The following is a 20,421-nucleotide window of genomic DNA, read 5'->3' as shown; positions in this document are numbered from 1 at the left end:
GCTCTTTGAACAATGGACGTTACATTTCAGATATGTTACGACCCTTGGCTCTACCCTTCATTCGATCCCTGCGAAACCCTACATTTCAGCAGGATAATGCACGACCGCATGCTGCAGGTCCTGTACGGGCCTTTCTGGATACCGAAAATGTTCGACTGCTGCCCTGGCCAGCGCATTCTCCAGATCTCTCACCAATTGAAAACGTCTGGTCAATGGTGGTCGAACAACTGGCTCGTCACAATACGCCAGTCACTACTATTGATGAACTGTGGAATCGTGTTGAAGCTGCATGGGCAGCTGTACCTGTGCACGCCATCCATGCTCTGTTTGACTCAATGCCCAGGCGTATCAAGGCCGTTATTACGACCAGAGGTGGTTGTTCTGGGTACTGATTTCTCAGGATCTATTCACCCAAATTGCGTGAAAATGTAATCACATATCAGTTCTAGTATAATATATTTGTCCACTGATACCCGTTTATCATCTGCATTTCTTCTTGGTGTAGCAATTTTAATGGCCAGTAGTGTATATCTGGTGCAAGTTTCATCAAATTACATTACTTAGCAGACTGACACATCGTGCGGAAGTTACTTCTGTACTTGTTTCGTACACCAGTGTATTTGAATTGTATTAATGAAGCCTGACGGCTCGCTCCCCTGTAAATGCCGGGTAAATAAAACAAGTGCCTGTGGTGTGCTCCTCCAGAGAGAGACGGCAGTGACGGGGGATGGTGATGGCTGGCTGGTTGACAGGTGGCGACAGCGTCCGCTCTGGGGGCGGCAGCAGCAGCGGCGCCCACTCCAGACCCACCGGCACCGCCTCCACCTCCGCCAACGCCCTCGAGATGGCCAGCCTCCGCTCCTGATGACTCTACCGCGCACCGAAACGCCGCGCACCAGCTGCGGGTGGCCAGCGACTTAGGACGTCTCCCCACGTGTAATGACTGAGAGGTTACCTCCGTGAAACTCTACAATAGCTATTGCTGTAATCTACTAGTATTATCAAAGTACCTGTCATTTACATTGTCAAAGAAAGTGTAGATTTTTCAGATTCATTAGAATACTCACAAATTTTATTACCTGATGTGTAATAAAATATTTCAACCCACAATAAATGATCTGTAATGTTGTTATACTTGAGACTACCAAGGGAACCTCCCCACCGCACCCCCCTCAGATTTAGTTATAACTTGGCACAGTGGATACGCCTTGAAAAACTGAACACAGACCAATCGAGAAAACAGGAAGAAGTTGTGTGGAACTATGAAAAAATAAGCAAAATATACAAACTGAGTAGTCCATGTGCAAGATAGGCAACATCAAGGACAGTGTGAGCTCAAGAGCGCCGTGGCCCCGTGGTTAGCGTGAGTAGCTGCGGCACTAGATGTCCTTGGTTCAAGTTTTCCCTCGAGTGAAATGTTTAATTTTTTTTATTTTCAGACAATTATCAAAGTTCAGGCACTCACACATAATCAACTTCGCTCTCCAGAATTCCAGGACATGTTCAGATTTGCTTGGACATATGCAGGATTTGACGGTCTACACAGGGAAAAATTTGAAAACGATAAAAACATATGTTTTGACAGAGCACAGGGAAAACTGTGCGACTGTGAAACTGCTGCATTCATTTGTTGCAGTTTATGTGACAAACTCTTATGTTTTCAATACTTTTTTGGGAGTGATTATCACATCCACAAGAAAACCTAAATTGGGCAAGGTGGAAGAATCTTTTTACCCATTCGCCAAGTGTACAAGTTAGGTGGGTCGATAACATATTCCTGTCATGTGGCGCACATGTCGTCACCAGTATCGTATAGAATATATCAGACGTGTTTTCCTGTGGAGGAGTCGGTTGACTTATGACCTTGCGATCAAATGTTTTCGGTTCCTATTGAAGAGGCACGTCCTTTCGTCTACTAATCGCACGGTTTTGCAAAACACAGACACTAAACTTATTACAGTGAACAGAGACGTCAATGAACGAGTTCGACAGATCATAACTTTGCGAAAGTAAAGGACGTAAACTTTTCACTCGAAGGAAGACTTGAACCAAGGACCTCTCGTTCCGCAGCTGCTCACGCTAACCACGGGACCACGGCGATCTTGAGCTCACACCCTCCTTGATGTTGCCTATCTTGCACATGGACTGCTCAGTTTGTATATTTTGCTTATTTTTTTCATAGTTCCACACAACTTCTTCCTGTTTTCTCGATTGATCTGTGTTCAGTTTTTCAAGGCCTATCCACTATGCCAACTTATAACTGAATCTGAGCGGGGTGCGATGGGGAGGTTCCCTTGTAAGTAAAGTCATTCATTCCCTTATATTCTCTAAGGTGATATCTTACGTCAAGTCTTAACACAGACGTTTGGGACTGACTCAGCACTATGGAGCAACAGCGCAAATAAATGCTTCCAAAGAGTTTTCAACGAAAACATTTAATTTTTTATTTTTCCATAGTGTGGACCACAGTCATAGTACATTTTTTGAATGAGATCAGTATTGCCATTTGACTGTACATTTTTATTATTTACCAGCCACTACCCACGGTTGTGCTCCCAGATCAACAGTTTTATCATCATGAGTGATGGTAAGTAAGCTACTGTACGTGCAATGACGTCAGCTACCCTCGTGTGTCTGCCTGTTTGGCTCCAACACCAAAATGGCGGCACACACTGCGTTGCTGCTGAGATTGTATATGTATAGGTATAGGCAGGACAGTGTTCCATTTAAGCGAGTATACACTACACAATGTGTACATTATGCAAGAAAAATTTTTATATCTGTATACGATTAATACTACTTATTTCCACTGATGTGTAAAAATTCTAGAATAGTACGAATCATGCCCCCACATGCACTAACACTGGTATTCGTCTGTACCACTTCATATATTACTACTTACGTAACAACCGCTGTAAAAACTTCATAATCTAATGAGGTATAGTTTGTTTATCTCGCCTGGCGATAGACACACTGTTATAAATTCATAAACATACCAGCATCTCACATAAACTCAATCCAAAAAGGCATCATTAACGTTTAAACATAACCTTCCTGCAATAAACAAGTCGATGTCCAGAAAGAATAAGCATATATTTCATGGTATAAAATGCTAATCCATTACACTCCAATTAACATACATGAAACACAAGGTACACAAATGTGACAAAACAACAGAACACATAGTGGCATCACAATCATTTTTTTCCTTCAACGATATTTCGACGACTTCACTGGTTGTTTTGTCATATGTAAAGTCAAAATTTCGTTGCTTACTGTTTGGACTTGAACTAAACTGGAAGCAGTGAGCAACGAAATACATACATCAAAAAAAGTTTTGCATCACCCCGGTTCCCAGAACTCCTGAAGATGGACGTTGACTGCGGATATTGTATCACAGACACATTTCCTCGACTGTTCAGAGATTTCACTGAAACCGCCCAAAGATGTAAACAACAATGCATGTGTAGCGCCTATTAGACGGAGTGGGTCCGACAGCCGATCAGTTCCAGTCATTCCGCCAGGAAGGAGGTACACGGCTCGTGTTGTCTGTAGTTCAAGCATGCCAAAACGGTCAATACCGAAGTTCGATGGCGTCCGCGTTGTTACTTTGTGCCAGGAAGGGATCTAAACAACGGAAATGTCCAGGCGTCTCGGAGTGAACCAAAGCGATGTTGTTCGGACGTGGAGGAGATACAGAGAGACAGGAACTGTCGTTGATATGCCTCGCTCAGGCAGCCCAAGGGCTACTACTGCAGTGGATGACCGCTACCTACGGATTATGGCTCGGAGGAACCCTGTCAGCCACGCCATCATGCTGGATAATGCTTTTCGCGCAGCCACAGGACGTCGTTTTACGACTCAAACTGTGCGCAAAAGGCTGCACAATGCACAACTTCACTCCCGACGTCCATGGCGAGGTCCGTCTTTGCAACCACGACACCATGCAGCGCAGAACAGATGGATACAACAACATGCCGAATGGACCGCTCAGAATTAGCATCACGTTCTCTTCACCGATGAGTGTCACATATTCCTTCAACCAGACAATCGTCGGAGACATGTTTGGAGGCAGTCCGGTCAAGCTGAATGCCTTAAACACACTGTCCAGTGCGTGCAGCAAATTGGAGGTTCCCTGCTGTTTTGGGGTGGCACTACGAGGTGTGGCTAGAAAAAAACCGGACTAGTACTGGTGAAACAATGAAACGAATGCAATAAGGCTGAAAGTCGCGTGGCCTGTCACGTGACTCTCGCTCCGCCTACTGCTCGAGTTTCACCTGCCTCCTGCACTCAGTCTGCCCGTGGCGTCTGTTTTAAGTAGTTGACGTTTTGTCTGTGCGTCGGAAAATGTTGAGTGTACAGAAAGAACAGCGTGTTAACATCAAATTTTGTTTCAAACTAGGAAAATCTGCAAGTGAAACGTTTGTAATGTTACAACAAGTGTACAGCGATGATTGTTTATCGCGAACACAAGTGTTTGAGTGGTTTAAACGATTTAAAGATGGCCGCGAAGACACCAGTGATGACACTCGCACTGGCAGACCACTGTCAGCCAAAACTGATGCAAACATTAAAAAAATCGGTAAACTTGTTCGACAAGATCGCCGTTTAACAATCAGAGCAGAGCAGCGATCTTGTCGAACAAGTTTACCGATTTTTTCAATGTTTGCACCAGTTTTTGCTGACAATGGTCTGCCAGTGCGAGTGTCATCACTGGTGTCTTCGCGGCCATCTTTAAATCGTTTAAACCACTCAAACACTTGTGTTCGCGATAAACAATCATCGCCGTACACTTGTTGTAACATTACAAACGTTTCACTTGCAGATTTTCCTAGTTTGAAGCAAAATTTGATGTTAACACGCTGTTCTTTCTGTACACTCAACATTTTCCGACGCACAGACAAAACGTCAACTACTTAAAAACAGACGCCACGGGCAGACTGAGTGCAGGAGGCAGATGAAACTCGAGCAGTAGGCGGAGCGAGAGTCGCGTGACAGGCCACGCGACTTTTAGCCTTATTGCATTCGTTTTATTGTTTCACCAGTACTAGTCCGGTTTTTTTCTAGCCACACCCCGTATGTGGGGCCGACGTACGCCGCTGGTGGTCATGGAAGGCGCCATAACGACTGTACGATACGTGAATGCCATTCACCGACTGATAGTGCAACCATATCGGCAGCATATTGGCGAGGCATTCGTCTTCATGGCCAATTAGCGCCCCCATCCTACACATCTTGTGAATGACTTCCTTCAGGATAACGACATCGCTCGACTACAGTGACCAGCATGTTCTCCAGACATGAACCCTATCGAACGGCTGTTTATAGACGACGTGACCCACCAACCACTCTGAGGGATCTACGCCGAATCGCCGTTGACGAGTGGGACAATCTGGACCAACAGTGCCTTGATGAACTTGTGGATAGTATGCCACGACGAATACAGTCATGCATCAATGCAAGACGACGTGCTACTGGATATTAGAGGTACCGATGTGTACTGCAATCTGGACCACCATCACTGTAGGTCTCACTGTATGGTGATACAACATGCAATGTGTGTTTTCATGAGCCATAAACAGGGCGGAAATGATGTTCATGTCGATCTCTATTCCAATTTTCTGTACAGGTTCCGGAACTCTCGGAACTGAGGTGATGCAAAACTTTTTTTGATGTGTGTATTTGTTCAGCATCTGACGACGGCAACTGGGGAAGCTGTCAAAATATCTTGAAAAGAAAAAATAGTAACAGTTACTCCTCTGCAAACTCAGAGACTTGGAAACTTCACTGAGGAAACCTGAAAGTTGATTTTTTCTTTTCCTGTATTTTTTCTCATCCTCTCACGTCCTTGCAGTGTTAAACAACTGATGTGCTGAAGGTAACAGACAGCTCTTCTCAGTGATAGGAGATTGCGAGGTTGAATCTTCTGTTGCCACACTTGTTTTTTGAGTATGAAGAAAAGTTACTTTTTCATATTTTCCTTCCATGTCTTACCCCATTTTTGCAAGAGACTGGTGAAAGTCCTCAATCTGGCCTTGTACTGTGATAACCGCCAGAGAAATCCAAATATCGATATGATAATTGATGAAATTCTAAATGATAATATATTTGAGCAAGCAGTAAAGGAAACAAAAGAAAAATTCGGAGTAGGTATTAAAATCCATGGAGAAGAAATAAAAACTTTGAGGTTCGCCGATGACATTGTAATTCTGTCAGACACAGCAAAGGGCTTGGAAGAGCAGTTGAACGGAATGGACAGTGTCTTGAAAGGAGGATATAAGATGAACATCAACAAAAGCAAAACAAGGTTAATGGAATGTAGTCGAATTAAGTCGGGTGATGCTGAGGGAATTAGATTAGGAAATGAGACACTTAAAGTAGTAAAGGAGTTATGCTATTTGGGGAGCAAAATTATGATGGTCGAAGTAGAGAGGATATAAAATGTCGACTGGCAATGGCAAGGAAAGCGTTTCTGAAGAAGAGAAATTTGTTAACATCGAGTATAGATTTAAGTGTCAGGAAGCCGTTTCTGAAAGTATTTGTGTGGAGTGTAGCAATGTATGGAAGTGAAACATGGACAATAAATAGTTTGGACAAGAAGGGAATAGAAGCTTTCGAAATGTGGTGCTACAGAAGAATGCTGAAGATTAGATGGGTAGATCGCATAACTAATGAGGAGGTATTGAACAGAATTGGGGAGAAGAGGAGTTTGTGGCACAACTTGACAAGAAGAAGGGACCGGTTGGTAGGACATGTTCTGAGGCATCAAGGGACCACAAATTTAGCATTGGAGGGCAGTGTGGAGGGTAAAAATCGTAGAGGGAGACCAAGAGATGAATACCTTAAGCAGATTCAGAAGGATGTAGGTTGCAGTAAGTACTGGGAGATGAAGAAGCTTGCACAGGATAGAGTAGCATGGAGAGCTGCATCAAACCAGTCTCAGGACTGAAGACCACAACAACAGCAAACAATATATTTGATCTGGAACAACTTAATTTGCTACTTCTTGTAATTTAGATCACTGTGGGTGAATGAATGAGATCCTGCGGAAGATGGAACGTGGACTCCAGTTGGCCATTCCATCAAATCAGGTGCGCCATGTTCCTACGGTGCGCTGGCTGGCTGCAGGCACGTCAAAACCACGGTAACAGAGGCGTTGCCTAGCACGTGGTCTGCACAAAACTCCTCTGGCGGTAGCCACGCCCCACCAGGTACCTGTCACAATACAGCGTATAAACTTAATTTTGCAACACATTTAACTCCTACCAACAGCGCATGCATAATAGACAGCTTCCTTCACTTCCATCTGCTATATATTGGGTGCCTTTCCTAAGACACAGTTCTCACTGGGGCCATACGATACGTAATATGAAATGCAATGCGATTTGGGATTTGCGATACCGTACAAAAGCAACCCGCATTAGTGGGGAGTGTAGAAACGTAGCTGAAGCAACTTGGCTTGTTCAAACTGGGACAATAGCAATACAATGCCAATACAGTTCTCTGTAATACGTCACAGCGCAACCCGGAGAGGTGGTTACGCCATGCAACAGTATCTTACTGCACATGGAGAGAGAAATTTCAAGTCATTTGATGTGTTTGATAAGCAACTGTTTTATGTACATGATGCAATGCTCATCCATCTCCATTATTATTTTCTCAGTAAAATTTTTACTTTCCGAATAAAAAATTAATCACTATATTTTCTGCTACACAAGCTTTATCATCCGCTTTTGAGGAAATAAATTGGTAAAAAAAACTTATTTTTTGCATCTTATAGTACGCTATCATAGCTGGTTTCTTTTCGCTATTGCCCACAGTTACTGGATACTTCGAAAATAAGCAGAACATAGAGCCTATTTAGAAAAGTTTGCAGCAAAAAAAATCCTGTTGCTGGCTCGTTTACATTTGATACACTTTAGGTTAGAGAATGCCGCATACCAAATGTAGCTAACATATCGAAATTGTTTTTAACGTTGGGAGGAGAGCCATACTTCTTTCCAGGCTCAAGAAAATACGAGAAGCATTTGAAAGCCGTCCGCGTCAAGGCCGGCTGCGAAGTGCCACACGTAAGACTGTTACCGCCTGCTGTCTCTTGTTCCTTGTTGTATCACTGCTGTGCGAACGTGAGTGTCGCACGAATAACCTCGTGTCTTATGACCTTTTGTGCAGCGTGTCTTATCGTATATTGCATTGCATCAGTAACAACTACACCTAAGAGACGTCAGGGATTTTTTGTGGAGTTTCCGTTTCTTTTTTTGATTTGTAAACACGTGTTACCCCTTCACTTCTCACAGATTTATTTCTAACAGGTGTTCGAAACACCTGTCGTAGGTAGGAAGTCACTGGACCGCATACGAGGCTCTGACTACAAACCATTTACAATTGTATGAATTATGGGAAGACACACCTATCATCTCCAGATTGGATAGTGCCCGGTTTTTACTCCATTCTCGAAAGCGAGTCTGGCTTCCACAGTAACCACGACGAGGATCCCACAGGTGTAGCTAGGAATGATATATTGCGAGCTCTTCCCGCATAAAAAAAAACTGCTTCTCTAAATATATCAGAAAAGACGCTGCAAATACACAAATACACTGGCCACTGGCTTACAATAAAGGTGAAGCACAGGGAATGAGAGCTGGAAACTACATAAAACTTCGTATTATTCCAGTGATTAAAACACTGAGTCAAATTTACAAAGAACTTGGCTGTCTGGGCCCTCTTATCAGTATGACATTGAACCCCCTCTGGCCTGGATGCATACACTGATTCAGTTGGGAAGGGTGTGATAAGGCCATCGTGTCGTTTCCCAAGGCAAGCTGGCGCTCAACCGTTGTAGCTGGTCCTTGATATCCTGGATACTGTCCGAGCGAGGTGGCGTAGTGGTCAGCACACTGGACTCGCATTCGGGAGGACGACGGTTCAAACCGGCGTCGGGCCATCCTGATTTAGGTTTTCCGTGATTTCCCTAAATCGCTTGAGGTAAATGCCGGGATGGTCACTGTGAAAGGCCACGGCCGACTTCCTTCCCGATCTTTCCCTAATCCGATGGGACCAATGACCTCGCTGTTTGGTCCCCTCCCCCGAATTAACCAACCAACCTGGATACTTGCTCTGGGATGGAACTGACTTCTGAGCTCGCCCCATACACGTCTGTCGGCGACATATATGGGACCTAGCCGGCACTGGAGTGTCTCAAGTTCATGCAGACACGTGTCACATGTGGAACAACATTGTCACGTTGAAAAACTGCAGTACGATACTTCCGCAGGCTATATACGAGAAGGCTGGACGTCCATGTCGTTCTGTAGTACCGTCAGAGCTCCCTCAGTAGGTACCAGCTGTGACCTTCTACCACAACAAATCTGTGGATGATCATACATTTTCTACGTACCTTACCAAGTTTGTTTCATTAGTTGTGCTGAATATTGTTCTTGTAAATATGTTGTCAAGTTACAAATGCTATTTGTTATTTGAGAAAGAGAATACGAGAGGAATGTTAACATTTTGTAAGTAGACGCGCTGGCCTAGTCAGGGAAAAGATATTGGCAAAGAGTTAATAAATTGTAAATGCATTATCGCGTTGCGTGCGAGCGTGTCATAAAAGTAGAAGTTCGGAGTCGCGAAGAGACGATTGGTGTCGATGGTTGTCTGTATTCGCCTGTATGGCTATGCAAAAGAGCGAAGATAAAAAGTCTGTTTCCAAAGTGCGGAGCAGCGAAAACTGAAGTGGTTGGTTTGACGGATGTTTAATATGGGCAAGCTATGGCGTTTATTGGGCACAGTACAAATGTGGCAAGAATAATTCACATAACATCAAGAGTACTGTGGTCCCTTGTTATTGGCTATGGTTTGGCAAGAAGATCAATCTGTGCTCTATTTCACCGCTAAGTGAAGCCACTCGACAAACCAACGGCATCATAAAGTGAAGTAAGATCTACACTTTTTATAACTGGAAGTTATTGTTTAACTGGAAGTTATTGCTTAAATAATATTGTTTTCGTTCATATTGTCACGTAAATAATTTTCCTAAGTCGTTATCCAAGTAGTATCCATCGTATCCCTTTGTATAAACCGAGATAATCAGAAAATGAACTGAAAATGAAGTAAACATTAATTGATTAGAATATCAAAACATAACTTTTACAGCTTTTGAACAATTACGTAATAATGAAATCTTTGGTTGTAGTATGAATAATGTCAGAAATAGAATGATGCAAAAGCCAGTATTAATTCATTTCCTAAAAATAGAGTAACTTTCATAATAAAAAAATTGTACTAAAGCTTTACGTAACTTGGACACTGAATTTCATTGTCAAATCACAGTTTTAATTTATAGCTTGTGGCATAATTTATAACTTTTATTACAAAGAAATATCAGAGTAACTACTAGGTAAATGACAGTCCTTACAATTGAGTAAATTCAAACAATCTCTCTGCTTGTTACAGTTGCGACAGCCAGTATTACGGTAACATAGCAAAAAGTTTCTGTCCACAGCCAGTAAACAATCTTACTTTACTTCATCTCTGAAAATTAATATAATATGTTGTTTGCGTTTGCTACTGGATTATTATTTGACTATTGTGACGTGTGGTATGAAGTACGAGGGTTGACTGCAAAGTATTGCCTCCACCTTCGTAACTCTTCAATAGTTGGCAGCAATGGTAATCCTCCGCTCTACAGTTCCAGTTGGCGGGAAGCCTTAGCATGGAATGGTTATGTTGTTACAGTGTAAAGTACGGAACCCTGCGCAGACGGTCGGTCAGTGCGATTTAAACAACGTGCAGTCATTGAATTCTTGAAAGCGGAAGGTGTTACCCCGAAGGAGACTCATCAGAGAATAAAAGCAGTTTACGGTGATTGTGTTGATGTGATAGGAAAAGGGAAATGTTTCCCTGCAGCATGACAATGCCAAACCACACACTTCACGTGCCACCACAGCAGAACTTCAGAGACTGAGTCTCACCACGTACAGCATCCTCCATACAGCCCATATTCAGCACCATCTGACTTCCATCTGTTCCCCATAATGAAAGACGATCTGCAGGGACATCATGGTGCTTCTGAGGAAGACGTTGAGAGAACTGTGAGGCTGTGGCTGCGGAAACAGAGTGTCGACTTCTTCCGTGACGGCTTCAGAAAACTTGTTCATCATTGGCAGAAATGCATCCAATTGGCTGGTGATTATGTGGAAAAGTTAATATTGATAATTAAGATCACATTCTAAGGATTATTTCTGCATTTGATTTATTAAAATATTCCCATCCAAACCCTATTAATGGAGGTGGAGGCATTACATTTCATTCAATCCTCGTACTTGAAAGTGTGCGTTAGGTACTGTTCCTACGTTATGACACCAATAACTGTTCTTACGTAAGATTGCTCACGAATATAAAGTTCAGTTGAAATTTAATTATTTTTGTTCCGATGAGGAACTGACGACCTTTGATTCTTTCCATTAACGAAACGCTTGAAAACCTTTTTTTCGAAATTTCCCACTAATTGCTGTTAATTAAAAACTAGTTTACGTAATAAAAAAAGAATAAAGCTAACCGAACTTTGTTTCTAATTGTCTGAGCAGTGGCGATTCGGTTATAACTTCATGTACTTCTCTCGGTTTTGCGTTATTATTCGGAGTAGATGCCTTTTCCCTACAGATTAGGGACTTAAGGTACACGGCCTAGCCTAATTAGCCGGAGAGGTAGGAGGGTTATAACCTAAAGTCATATACGATGGCTTCCCACACCATGATCCCAGCAGGAACATCTCTCTGCCTCTCCAAAACACTGCAAGAATGGAGCTTCTTCCCAGGCAGCTGACATACTCTTCGACGATGGCCACTGGGGACAGTGCAGAACCTCGATTCATCGTTCAACACACTGCGACGCCATTCATCAGCAGTCCACGTGCCCAGACACGGCACCACTCCAAACGCAGTCGTTTGTGTTGTGGTGTTAACGGCAGCCTACGTGTGGGACGGCTATTTCCTATTCCGACTGCTTTTAGCCTCCGGTCAATGCTCTGGATTGACGCAGATTGCAGCAGGGAGTCCATTACCTGTCATCGTATGGCAGGCGTAGATGGGAACGGATTACAGTGTGCCTGGTGCACAATGCTGCGATCCCTCAGTATGGCGGTTCAGACGTTGCTGACCAGAACCTTGAAGGTATGCAACTATTAACCATGTTGGGAAATACCTATTTCACCTTGCATCTGTTAGGAGATACAGCTAGTATTGTCTTTCAATATCATCAAGTATACAATAATCAGCAGAAAGGAGCAAACTGTGGAAGAATAGTGAAGCTGAATGAGTAAACGTGAAGTTATGTGGGTGAAATACCGTTGAATTCGTCTCTTTCAGATCTACAACCCATGTTGTAGAAATTACTATATACCATTTGAAAAAAAAGTTACTTGGTAGAGCTAAATGTAATTAATATTGCTAAAACAAGAGACTACACATCTTTTCGTGAAGACTTTTTTATAATACTTATGGGCGGATATATATTTTACATGGTTCCGGAAATATTTAAAACTGACGACTTAGAAATCTCACCTTGTTGTTAGTATTTCCAACTGTTTTATCTTCTGAGGCCTGAGGAGATTAGCGTTTAACGGCCGTCGACAACGAGGTCACTAGAGACGGAGCACATACTCACATTAGGGAAGGATGGGGAAGGAAATCGGCAGTGCCCTTACAGAGGGACCAGCCCGTTGTTTGTCTTAAGCGATTTACGGAAATCACAGGAAGCTTAAATCAAGGTGACCGGAGACGCGTTGGAACCGTCACCCTCCCGAATGCGAATCCAGTGTGCTAACCACTGCGCCACCTCGCTCGGTTTTCTTCTAAAGGGCTATCGTAATTCGTAAACAGAAAACATTCAGATGCAAGTTCTGAATGTTAAACGTGTTATGTTATCTTTTCTTATACGCAGAACGTAGTTAGCATTACTCTTATATTCCCTGTTAATCATTTGGACATCCAGGCATTTAGTACTCTTCATGCTAATTTCACATTTGTTACATTTTGTCGTCATACTGTTGATATTTGATTCACTGTAATGTATTAGCTAAAATCTACCATACGGTATGTTTACGCAGTGCGTTTTTACCTCTGAGAACTCTTTATAATTTCGTGCGATGTTTTACTCAATTTGATGCAGCGCAGTATGATGGATATCGAAATGATATTCAGTTCTCTACCGAGTGAAGATATCAGACTGTAAGATGTGCAAAAATCAGTTTTTTTCATCGAATAGTTTTAGAAAAATCTGATGATTAATATTGCGTATCGGTTGGTTGATCAGGGAGAGGGGACCAAACAGCGAGGTCATCCGTCCCAATTTCGTATCGGCCGGAGCGCCGTCTTCCAGCACTGGCACCAGCATTTGGCGAGCTGTACAGCCACGACAAAGGCAGCCTCAGCGTGGAATGTAAAGACCACGTCTGCAACAACCAAGGGGTTACTGACTGATTGCAGCCTGTTATTGGACCCGCTGACAAAAGGTCATCCTAAGACAAAAGTACAATTCATTAAGACATTTAACTCGTTGCAGAGGGTTCGAATATAGAGAAATGCGATGAAAAGTCTCCATACATCAGTGCGGCTTGAACGCACACTTGAAGAGCTGTTCTCCTCGTCCAAGTTCCGAGAGAGACTTGTACAGCACTCTCCGCAGTCTCTGGTGTAATGTAACGTCTGATTACAACCCCACTCCTTGATGTTGTTCATTTCGTAAACAATATCACGTAGAGGACCACAGCTGGTAAAGCACAATGAAGTTTACAACGAAGGAGGTCACTAGCGGCTGGTAACCACAGATTCCCAATATTTCGCAAAGTTTTAGTTAGCAAACCCGCGAAGGCTTGTAACACGCCCGGGGGTGAAATGGCGGGGGTCCCATAATTGGTATATTTGCTTGCTGCTTCTTGACCGTGCGCCCTGTCCACACCACGTACCTGATAATCCCGCGGCGGTCGTATTGTTCTGCTCCACACTGCTGACGGACGTGCCTCAAATTATGTATCTCAATATGCAAGCAGGTTAGGAGAGCCACTCAATGTCAAACACAACAGTCCTACGTCAGGTATGAACATCTACACTCCTGAAAATTGAAATAAGAACACCGTGAATTCATTGTCCCAGGAAGGGGAAACTTTATTGACACATTCCTGGGGTCAGATACATCACATGATCACACTGACAGAACCACAGGCACATAGACACAGGCAACAGAGCATGCACAATGTCGGCACTAGTACAGTGTATATCCACCTTCCGCAGCAATGCAGGCTGCTATTCTCCCATGGAGACGATCGTAGAGATGCTGGATGTAGTCCTGTGGAACGGCTTGCCATGCCATTTCCACCTGGCGCCTCAGTTGGACCAGCGTTCGTGCTGGACGTGCAGACCGCGTGAGACGACGCTTCATCCAGTCCCAAACATGCTCAATGGGGGACAGATCCGGAGATCTTGCTGGCCAGGGTAGTTGACTTACACCTTCTAGAGCACGATGGGTGGCACGGGATACATGCGGACGTGCATTGTCCTGTTGGAACAGCAAGTTCCCTTGCCGGTCTAGGAATGGTAGAACGATGGGTTTGATGACGGTTTGGATGTACCGTGCACTATTCAGTGGCCCCTCGACGATCACCAGTGGTGTACGGCCAGTGTAGGAGATCGCTCCCCACACCATGATGCCGGGTGTTGGCCCTGTGTGCCTCGGTCGTATGCAGTCCTGATTGTGGCGCTCACCTTCACGGCGCCAAACACGCATACGACCATCATTGGCACCAAGGCAGAAGCGACTCTCATCGCTGAAGACGACACGTCTCCATTCGTCCCTCCATTCACGCCTGTCGCGACACCACTGGAGGCGGGCTGCACGATGTTGGGGCGTGAGCGGAAGACGGCCTAACGGTGTGCGGGACCGTAGCCCAGCTTCATGGAGACGGTTGCGAATGGTCCTCGCCGATACCCCAGGAGCAACAGTGTCCCTAATTTGCTGGGAAGTGGCGGTGCGGTCCCCTACGGCACTGCGTAGGATCCTACGGTCTTGGCGTGCATCCGTGCGTCGCTGCGGTCCGGTCCCAGGTCGACGGGCACGTGCACCTTCCGCCGACCACTGGCGACAACATCGATGTACTGTGGAGACCTCACGCCCCACGTGTTGAGCAATTCGGCGGTACGTCCACCCGGCCTCCCGCATGCCCACTATACGCCCTCGCTCAAAGTCCGTCAACTGCACATACGGTTCACGTCCACGCAGTCGCGGCATGCTACCAGTGTTAAAGACTGCGATGGAGCTCCGTATGCCACGGCAAACTGGCTGACACTGACGGCGGCGGTGCACAAATGCTGCGCAGCTAGCGCCATTCGACGGCCAACACCGCGGTTCCTGGTGTGTCCGCTGTGCCGTGCGTGTGATCATTGCTTGTACAGCCCTCTCGCAGTGTCCGGAGCAAGTATGGTGGGTCTGACACACCGGTGTCAATGTGTTCTTTTTTCCATTTCCAGGAGTGTATATTCTGAGACGATAAGAAATCACAGGTTGCACTGTTTACATTCTAAGTCATAACTGCTTATCACAGCCAACATTCTTGATGATTTTTGTCCACAATATCACTTGGACGAGCGTACGCGTACCGACGCGACGCGGATGATTGTTAATGAAGCGGACGCCGAATGATCGAAGTTCTTACGCTCGTCACATATACACAGATATCTGGTACCAGTTCTCCTTGACACTAGTAATAATATCACGCTGTTCATAAAATTAAATTTTCAGTTCTCAGTTCTCACTTGTACGAGCGTGCGCGTAACCGTCGCGGCGCGGCTAATTGTTGATGAAGCGAAAACGCTATGACCGAACGCACGTTCTCACGCTCGCTACAAAACACTGGGATTTGAATGCTCTCTTTTGTGGTAAATTATATTGCTGATCGACATTAGTTCATTCTGAGAGGCTGAACACGGCGCAGATGATTGATATACGGTGCGACACGCAACCAGAGGATACACAAATACGTTATCGGCGGTACTGCTCATTTTTAACTACATCATTACGCACTTTCCTCTGAATCACTTCCATATTTCATCACTTCACTGTAACAGCACTTGTTGCAACACTTGAACTTCTATACTAACAATGCCTCTCGCATACAGAGCTACCCACAACACAACAGTTCCGTGTCCCGTGCTCGACTCTGCAAAAGTGCTGCCCGCAAAGATACTCGGCAACTAAACCAGCGATATGACAATACGCTTACAGGCTTTCATGTCTCCGTTTCCGCTGTTAATTATGTTACACCCTGTAAGGAGTACTGCTATGTTTGGTGTTATGACGTGATAAATCGTACTCCTTACACGTCACTGGTTTGTGGTAATTTCGAAATCGAGTGACGCACCTCAAAGGAATTAACCGAATGGGACGGAAATCGATAGATGCGATGTATACGTACAGACAAACAAATTATTACTGTTTCAGAAAAATTGGATGATTTACTTCTACATCTACATCTACATACATACTCCGCAATCCACCAAACTAGCACCTTCTCTCCCTGTTCCACTCCCAAACAGAACGAGGGAAAGATGACTGCCGAAGTGCCTCTATACGAGCCCTAATCTCTCTTATCTTATCTTTGTGGTCTTTCCGCGAAATATAAGTTGGTGGCAGTAAAATTGTACTGCAGTCAGCCTCAAATGCTGGTTCTCTAAATTTCCTCAGTAGCGATTCACGAAAAGAACGCCTCCTTTCCTCCAGAGACTATCACCCGAGTTCCTGAAGCATTTCCGTAACACTCGCGTGATGATCAAACCTACCAGTAACAAATCTAGCAGCCCTCCTCTGAATTGCTTCTATGTCCTCCCTCAATCCGACCCGATTGGGATCCCAAACGCTCGAGCAGTACTCAAGAATAGGTCATATTAGTGTTTTATAAGCGGTCTCCTTTACAGATGAACCACATCTTCACAAAATTCTATCAATGAACCGAAGACGACTATCCACCTTCCCCACAACTGCCATTACATGCCTGTCCCACTTCATATCGCTCTGCAATGTTACGCCCAAATATTTAATAGATGTGACTGTGTCAAGCGCTACACTACTAATGGAGTATTCAAACATTACGGGATTCTTTTTCCTATTCATCTGCATTAATTTACATTTATCTATATTTAGAGTTAGCTGCCATTCTTTACACCAATCACAAATCCAGTTCAAGTCATCTTGTATCCTCCTACAGTCACTCAACGACGACACCTTCCCGTACACCACAGTATCATCAGCAAACAGCCGCACATTGCTATCCACCCTATCCAAAAGATCATTTATGTAGATAGAAAACAACAGCGGACCTACCACACTTCCCTGGGGCACTCCAGGTGATACCCTCACCTCCGATGAACATTCACTATCGAGGACAACGTACTGGGTTCTATTACTTAAGAAGTCTTCGAGCCACTCACATATTTGGGAACCAATCCCATATCCTCGTACCTTAGTTAGGAGTCTGCAGTGGGGCACCGAGTCAAACGCTTACCAGAAGTCATGGAATATGGCATCCGTCTGATGCCCTTCATCCATGGTTCCCAAGATATCATGTGAAAAAAGGGCGAGTTGCGTTTCGCAGGAGCGATGCTTTCTAAAGCCGTGCTGATGCATGGACAGCAACTTCTCTGTCTCAAGGAAATTCATTATATTCGAACTGAGAATATCCTGCAACAAACCGATGTTAAGGATATTGGTCTGTAATTTTGAGGATCCGTCCTTCTGCCGTTCTTATATACAGGCGTCACCTGCGTTTTTTTCCAGTCGCTCGGGACTTTACGTTGGGCAAGAGATTTGCGATAAATGCAAGCTAAGTAATGAGCCATTGCAGTAGAGTACTCTCTGTAAAACCGAATTGCAATCCCATCAGGACCTGGCGATTTATTTATTTTCAACCCATTCAGCTGCTTCACAATCCCAGGGATGTCTATCACTATGTCCTGCATACGGGAATCTGTACGAGACTCAAACGGCGGTATGTTTGTACGATATACTTAGATAAACTTAGAAGAATGAGCTTCACAAATTGAGCAAGTCAGTACCGCATTGGTCCATCTCTGACCCTTACGCAAGCAGTTATTCGGCTCGGCACTGATACACAGAGTTGTTGGGTGTCCTTCTGAGGGATGGATATCGTGCCAAATTCTGTTCAGTTGGCCGGAGGGCTCTGCCCTTAATGTTCCAAACATTTTCAATTAAGGAAAGATCCGGCGACTTTGCTGGGCAAAGTAGGATTTAGCAAGCACGAAGAAAGGCAGTAGAATCTCTTGCCGAGTGCAGCGGGCATTAGCTTGGTGAAATGCAAGCCGAGGATAGCCTGCCATGAAGGACAACAGTACGAGGTGCAGAATTTCCTCGATGTATGGCTGTGCTGTAAAGATGGCGCGGACGACAACCAAAGGGGTCCTGCTCTTGGTTGTCGTGCCATATAGTGGGCGACGGGCTGGTATCCCATAGCTGTCTGGTCCGTCCCCGTATACGTCTTCGGCCTGGAATCTCATGGAGTGGAGTAGGACTGTCGATCATGAGTTCCGCTTTGAACTGAGCCCCGACAACCAGCGAAGAAATCCCTGGAGACGCCCCAGACAGCAGTGGGATACCAGCAGGTTGTCGTCTGTGGTGCCATATCATTCCATAGCACCACTCCTTTGCCTGTCATCCGCGGCACTGTTACAGCACAGCCCTGTTTCCTTGCCCCTTATGGCAAGCCATCCTGGGCTTACATTCCACCGAGATAACGCCCTCCTGCAGGCGCCGAGGGTTTCTACTGGTTGTCTTCGTACTTGCCAAACCCTCCCTTGGCCAGCAAGGTCACCGGATCTTTCCTCAATTGAAAATGTTTGGACAATTACGGGCAGGGGCCTCCAACCAGCTCGAGATTTTGACGATATGGCACGCCGATTGGACAGAATTCGGCACGATATCCCTCAGAAGTACATCCAACAACTCTGTCAATCAGTGCCAAGCTAAATAACTGCTTACATAAGCGGCACAGGTGGACCAACGCGTTATTCACTGCTCAGTTTGTCAAGTTCTTCCTCGTGAACAAATCATCCAATTTTTTCTGAAGTTTGAAGCATTTGTTTGTCTGCACATGTATATCAAAATGCTTCATATGGCTTTAAGCACTATGGGACTTAACATCTGAGGTCATGAGCCCCCTAGACTTAGAACTACTTAAACCTAACTAACCCAAGGACATCACACACATCCATGCCCGATGCAGGATTCGAACCTGTGACCGTAGCAGCAGCGCGGTTCCGGACGGAGGCGCCTAGAACAGCTCGGCCACAGCGGCTGGCATGTGTATCACATTTACCCGTCCCACTCGCATAATTTCTTCATGACGCGGCGTTGTTTTTTAATGAAAAATAAAGAAAGAGCGTATGTGGGTAGAGAGCCGCTACGTGGGAAGCGACCACGTGCAGCCGCTTCGTGCACAACTAGTGCGAAGAATTTGATAGAAAGTATGATTGTAAGTCGGAAGCACGACGTCGGTTCGTAGGGTAAAAGTATTTTTGTGATCCGGATTAATCGCAGAAAGACGCGCGGAAATTTGTGGAAGGAACAACAGTGTAGTTGTTAGTAACTTCTGTTCGCAGGACATATCGATATCTGAACAGAAACGAAACGGCATATGGAAACTTGATAACTCGTTAAATTAATGTGGAAATGCTAACAGCAATCGCTACTTCAGCATGAGAGTGAGATGAGCTTAACTTTTAACACAACAGTGGATGGGCCTAGGCATTGTTAGAGAGTCTATTACATGCTAAAAGGATAATAAACGAAGTATTATAGATTTTTAACGTTGTTATTTCAAAGTGACGGTCATTGAGAAAGTTAAATATTTGCAAGTATAAGAGACACGTGTTCGTATTAGGCTCACGCTCAGTTTTCTCTGTAAAGTTCCCATATTCGACTCTAATAGTCTTGAAATAAGTTAAGGGGATATTTACAACTCTGTATTAAGTCAGTATTGGATCAGCAGCAGAATATACACTCATGCTCATAAATTAAGGATAATTGCAGAATGTGGTTCCCCACAAAGTGGCATTACACAAAACTGACGCCAGTAGTTTAGGCACATAGGGAACACACACGACACAGATCTGTAAGTCCACGGTATTGGTAATAAGTTGAGAAAACCGTCCCGAAACACATACACATGTGCTACAAAACTCCACTGTTTCCTGCGCATTTACCCCGACATCAATATGAGATATGAACAGCATGAACACGTACACAGGCAGCACAACATGTTGGCATACTCTGGATCAGGAGGTCGAGAAGCTCCTGGGGTATAGCCTCCAGCGATACGTCGACCGAGAGCATCCCAGACGTGCTGGATGGGGAAAGTCT

At 44.7% G+C, this 20,421-nt stretch overlaps 1 protein-coding gene across 1 annotated transcript in view; it reads left to right on the top strand.

Annotated features, from left to right (window-relative positions):
* Positions 1 to 1,099, top strand: part of LOC126101131 (probable G-protein coupled receptor Mth-like 1) — a 106,532-nt gene extending 105,433 nt beyond the window's left edge. Inside the window, exon 6 of the mRNA XM_049911814.1 lies at positions 753 to 1,099. Coding sequence (XP_049767771.1) covers positions 753 to 865 — 113 coding nt within the window. The 3' untranslated portion in view covers positions 866 to 1,099. The remainder of the gene's footprint in view (positions 1 to 752) is intronic.
* Positions 1,100 to 20,421: the final 19,322 nt, after the last annotated feature.

Source organism: Schistocerca cancellata, chromosome 9 (genome assembly GCF_023864275.1).
Source record: "Schistocerca cancellata isolate TAMUIC-IGC-003103 chromosome 9, iqSchCanc2.1, whole genome shotgun sequence".
In the NCBI taxonomy this organism is placed as follows: domain Eukaryota; kingdom Metazoa; phylum Arthropoda; class Insecta; order Orthoptera; family Acrididae; genus Schistocerca; species Schistocerca cancellata.
The sequence above is the reverse complement of the archived record's forward strand: the minus strand, read 5'-3'. Positions and strand labels throughout refer to the sequence as shown.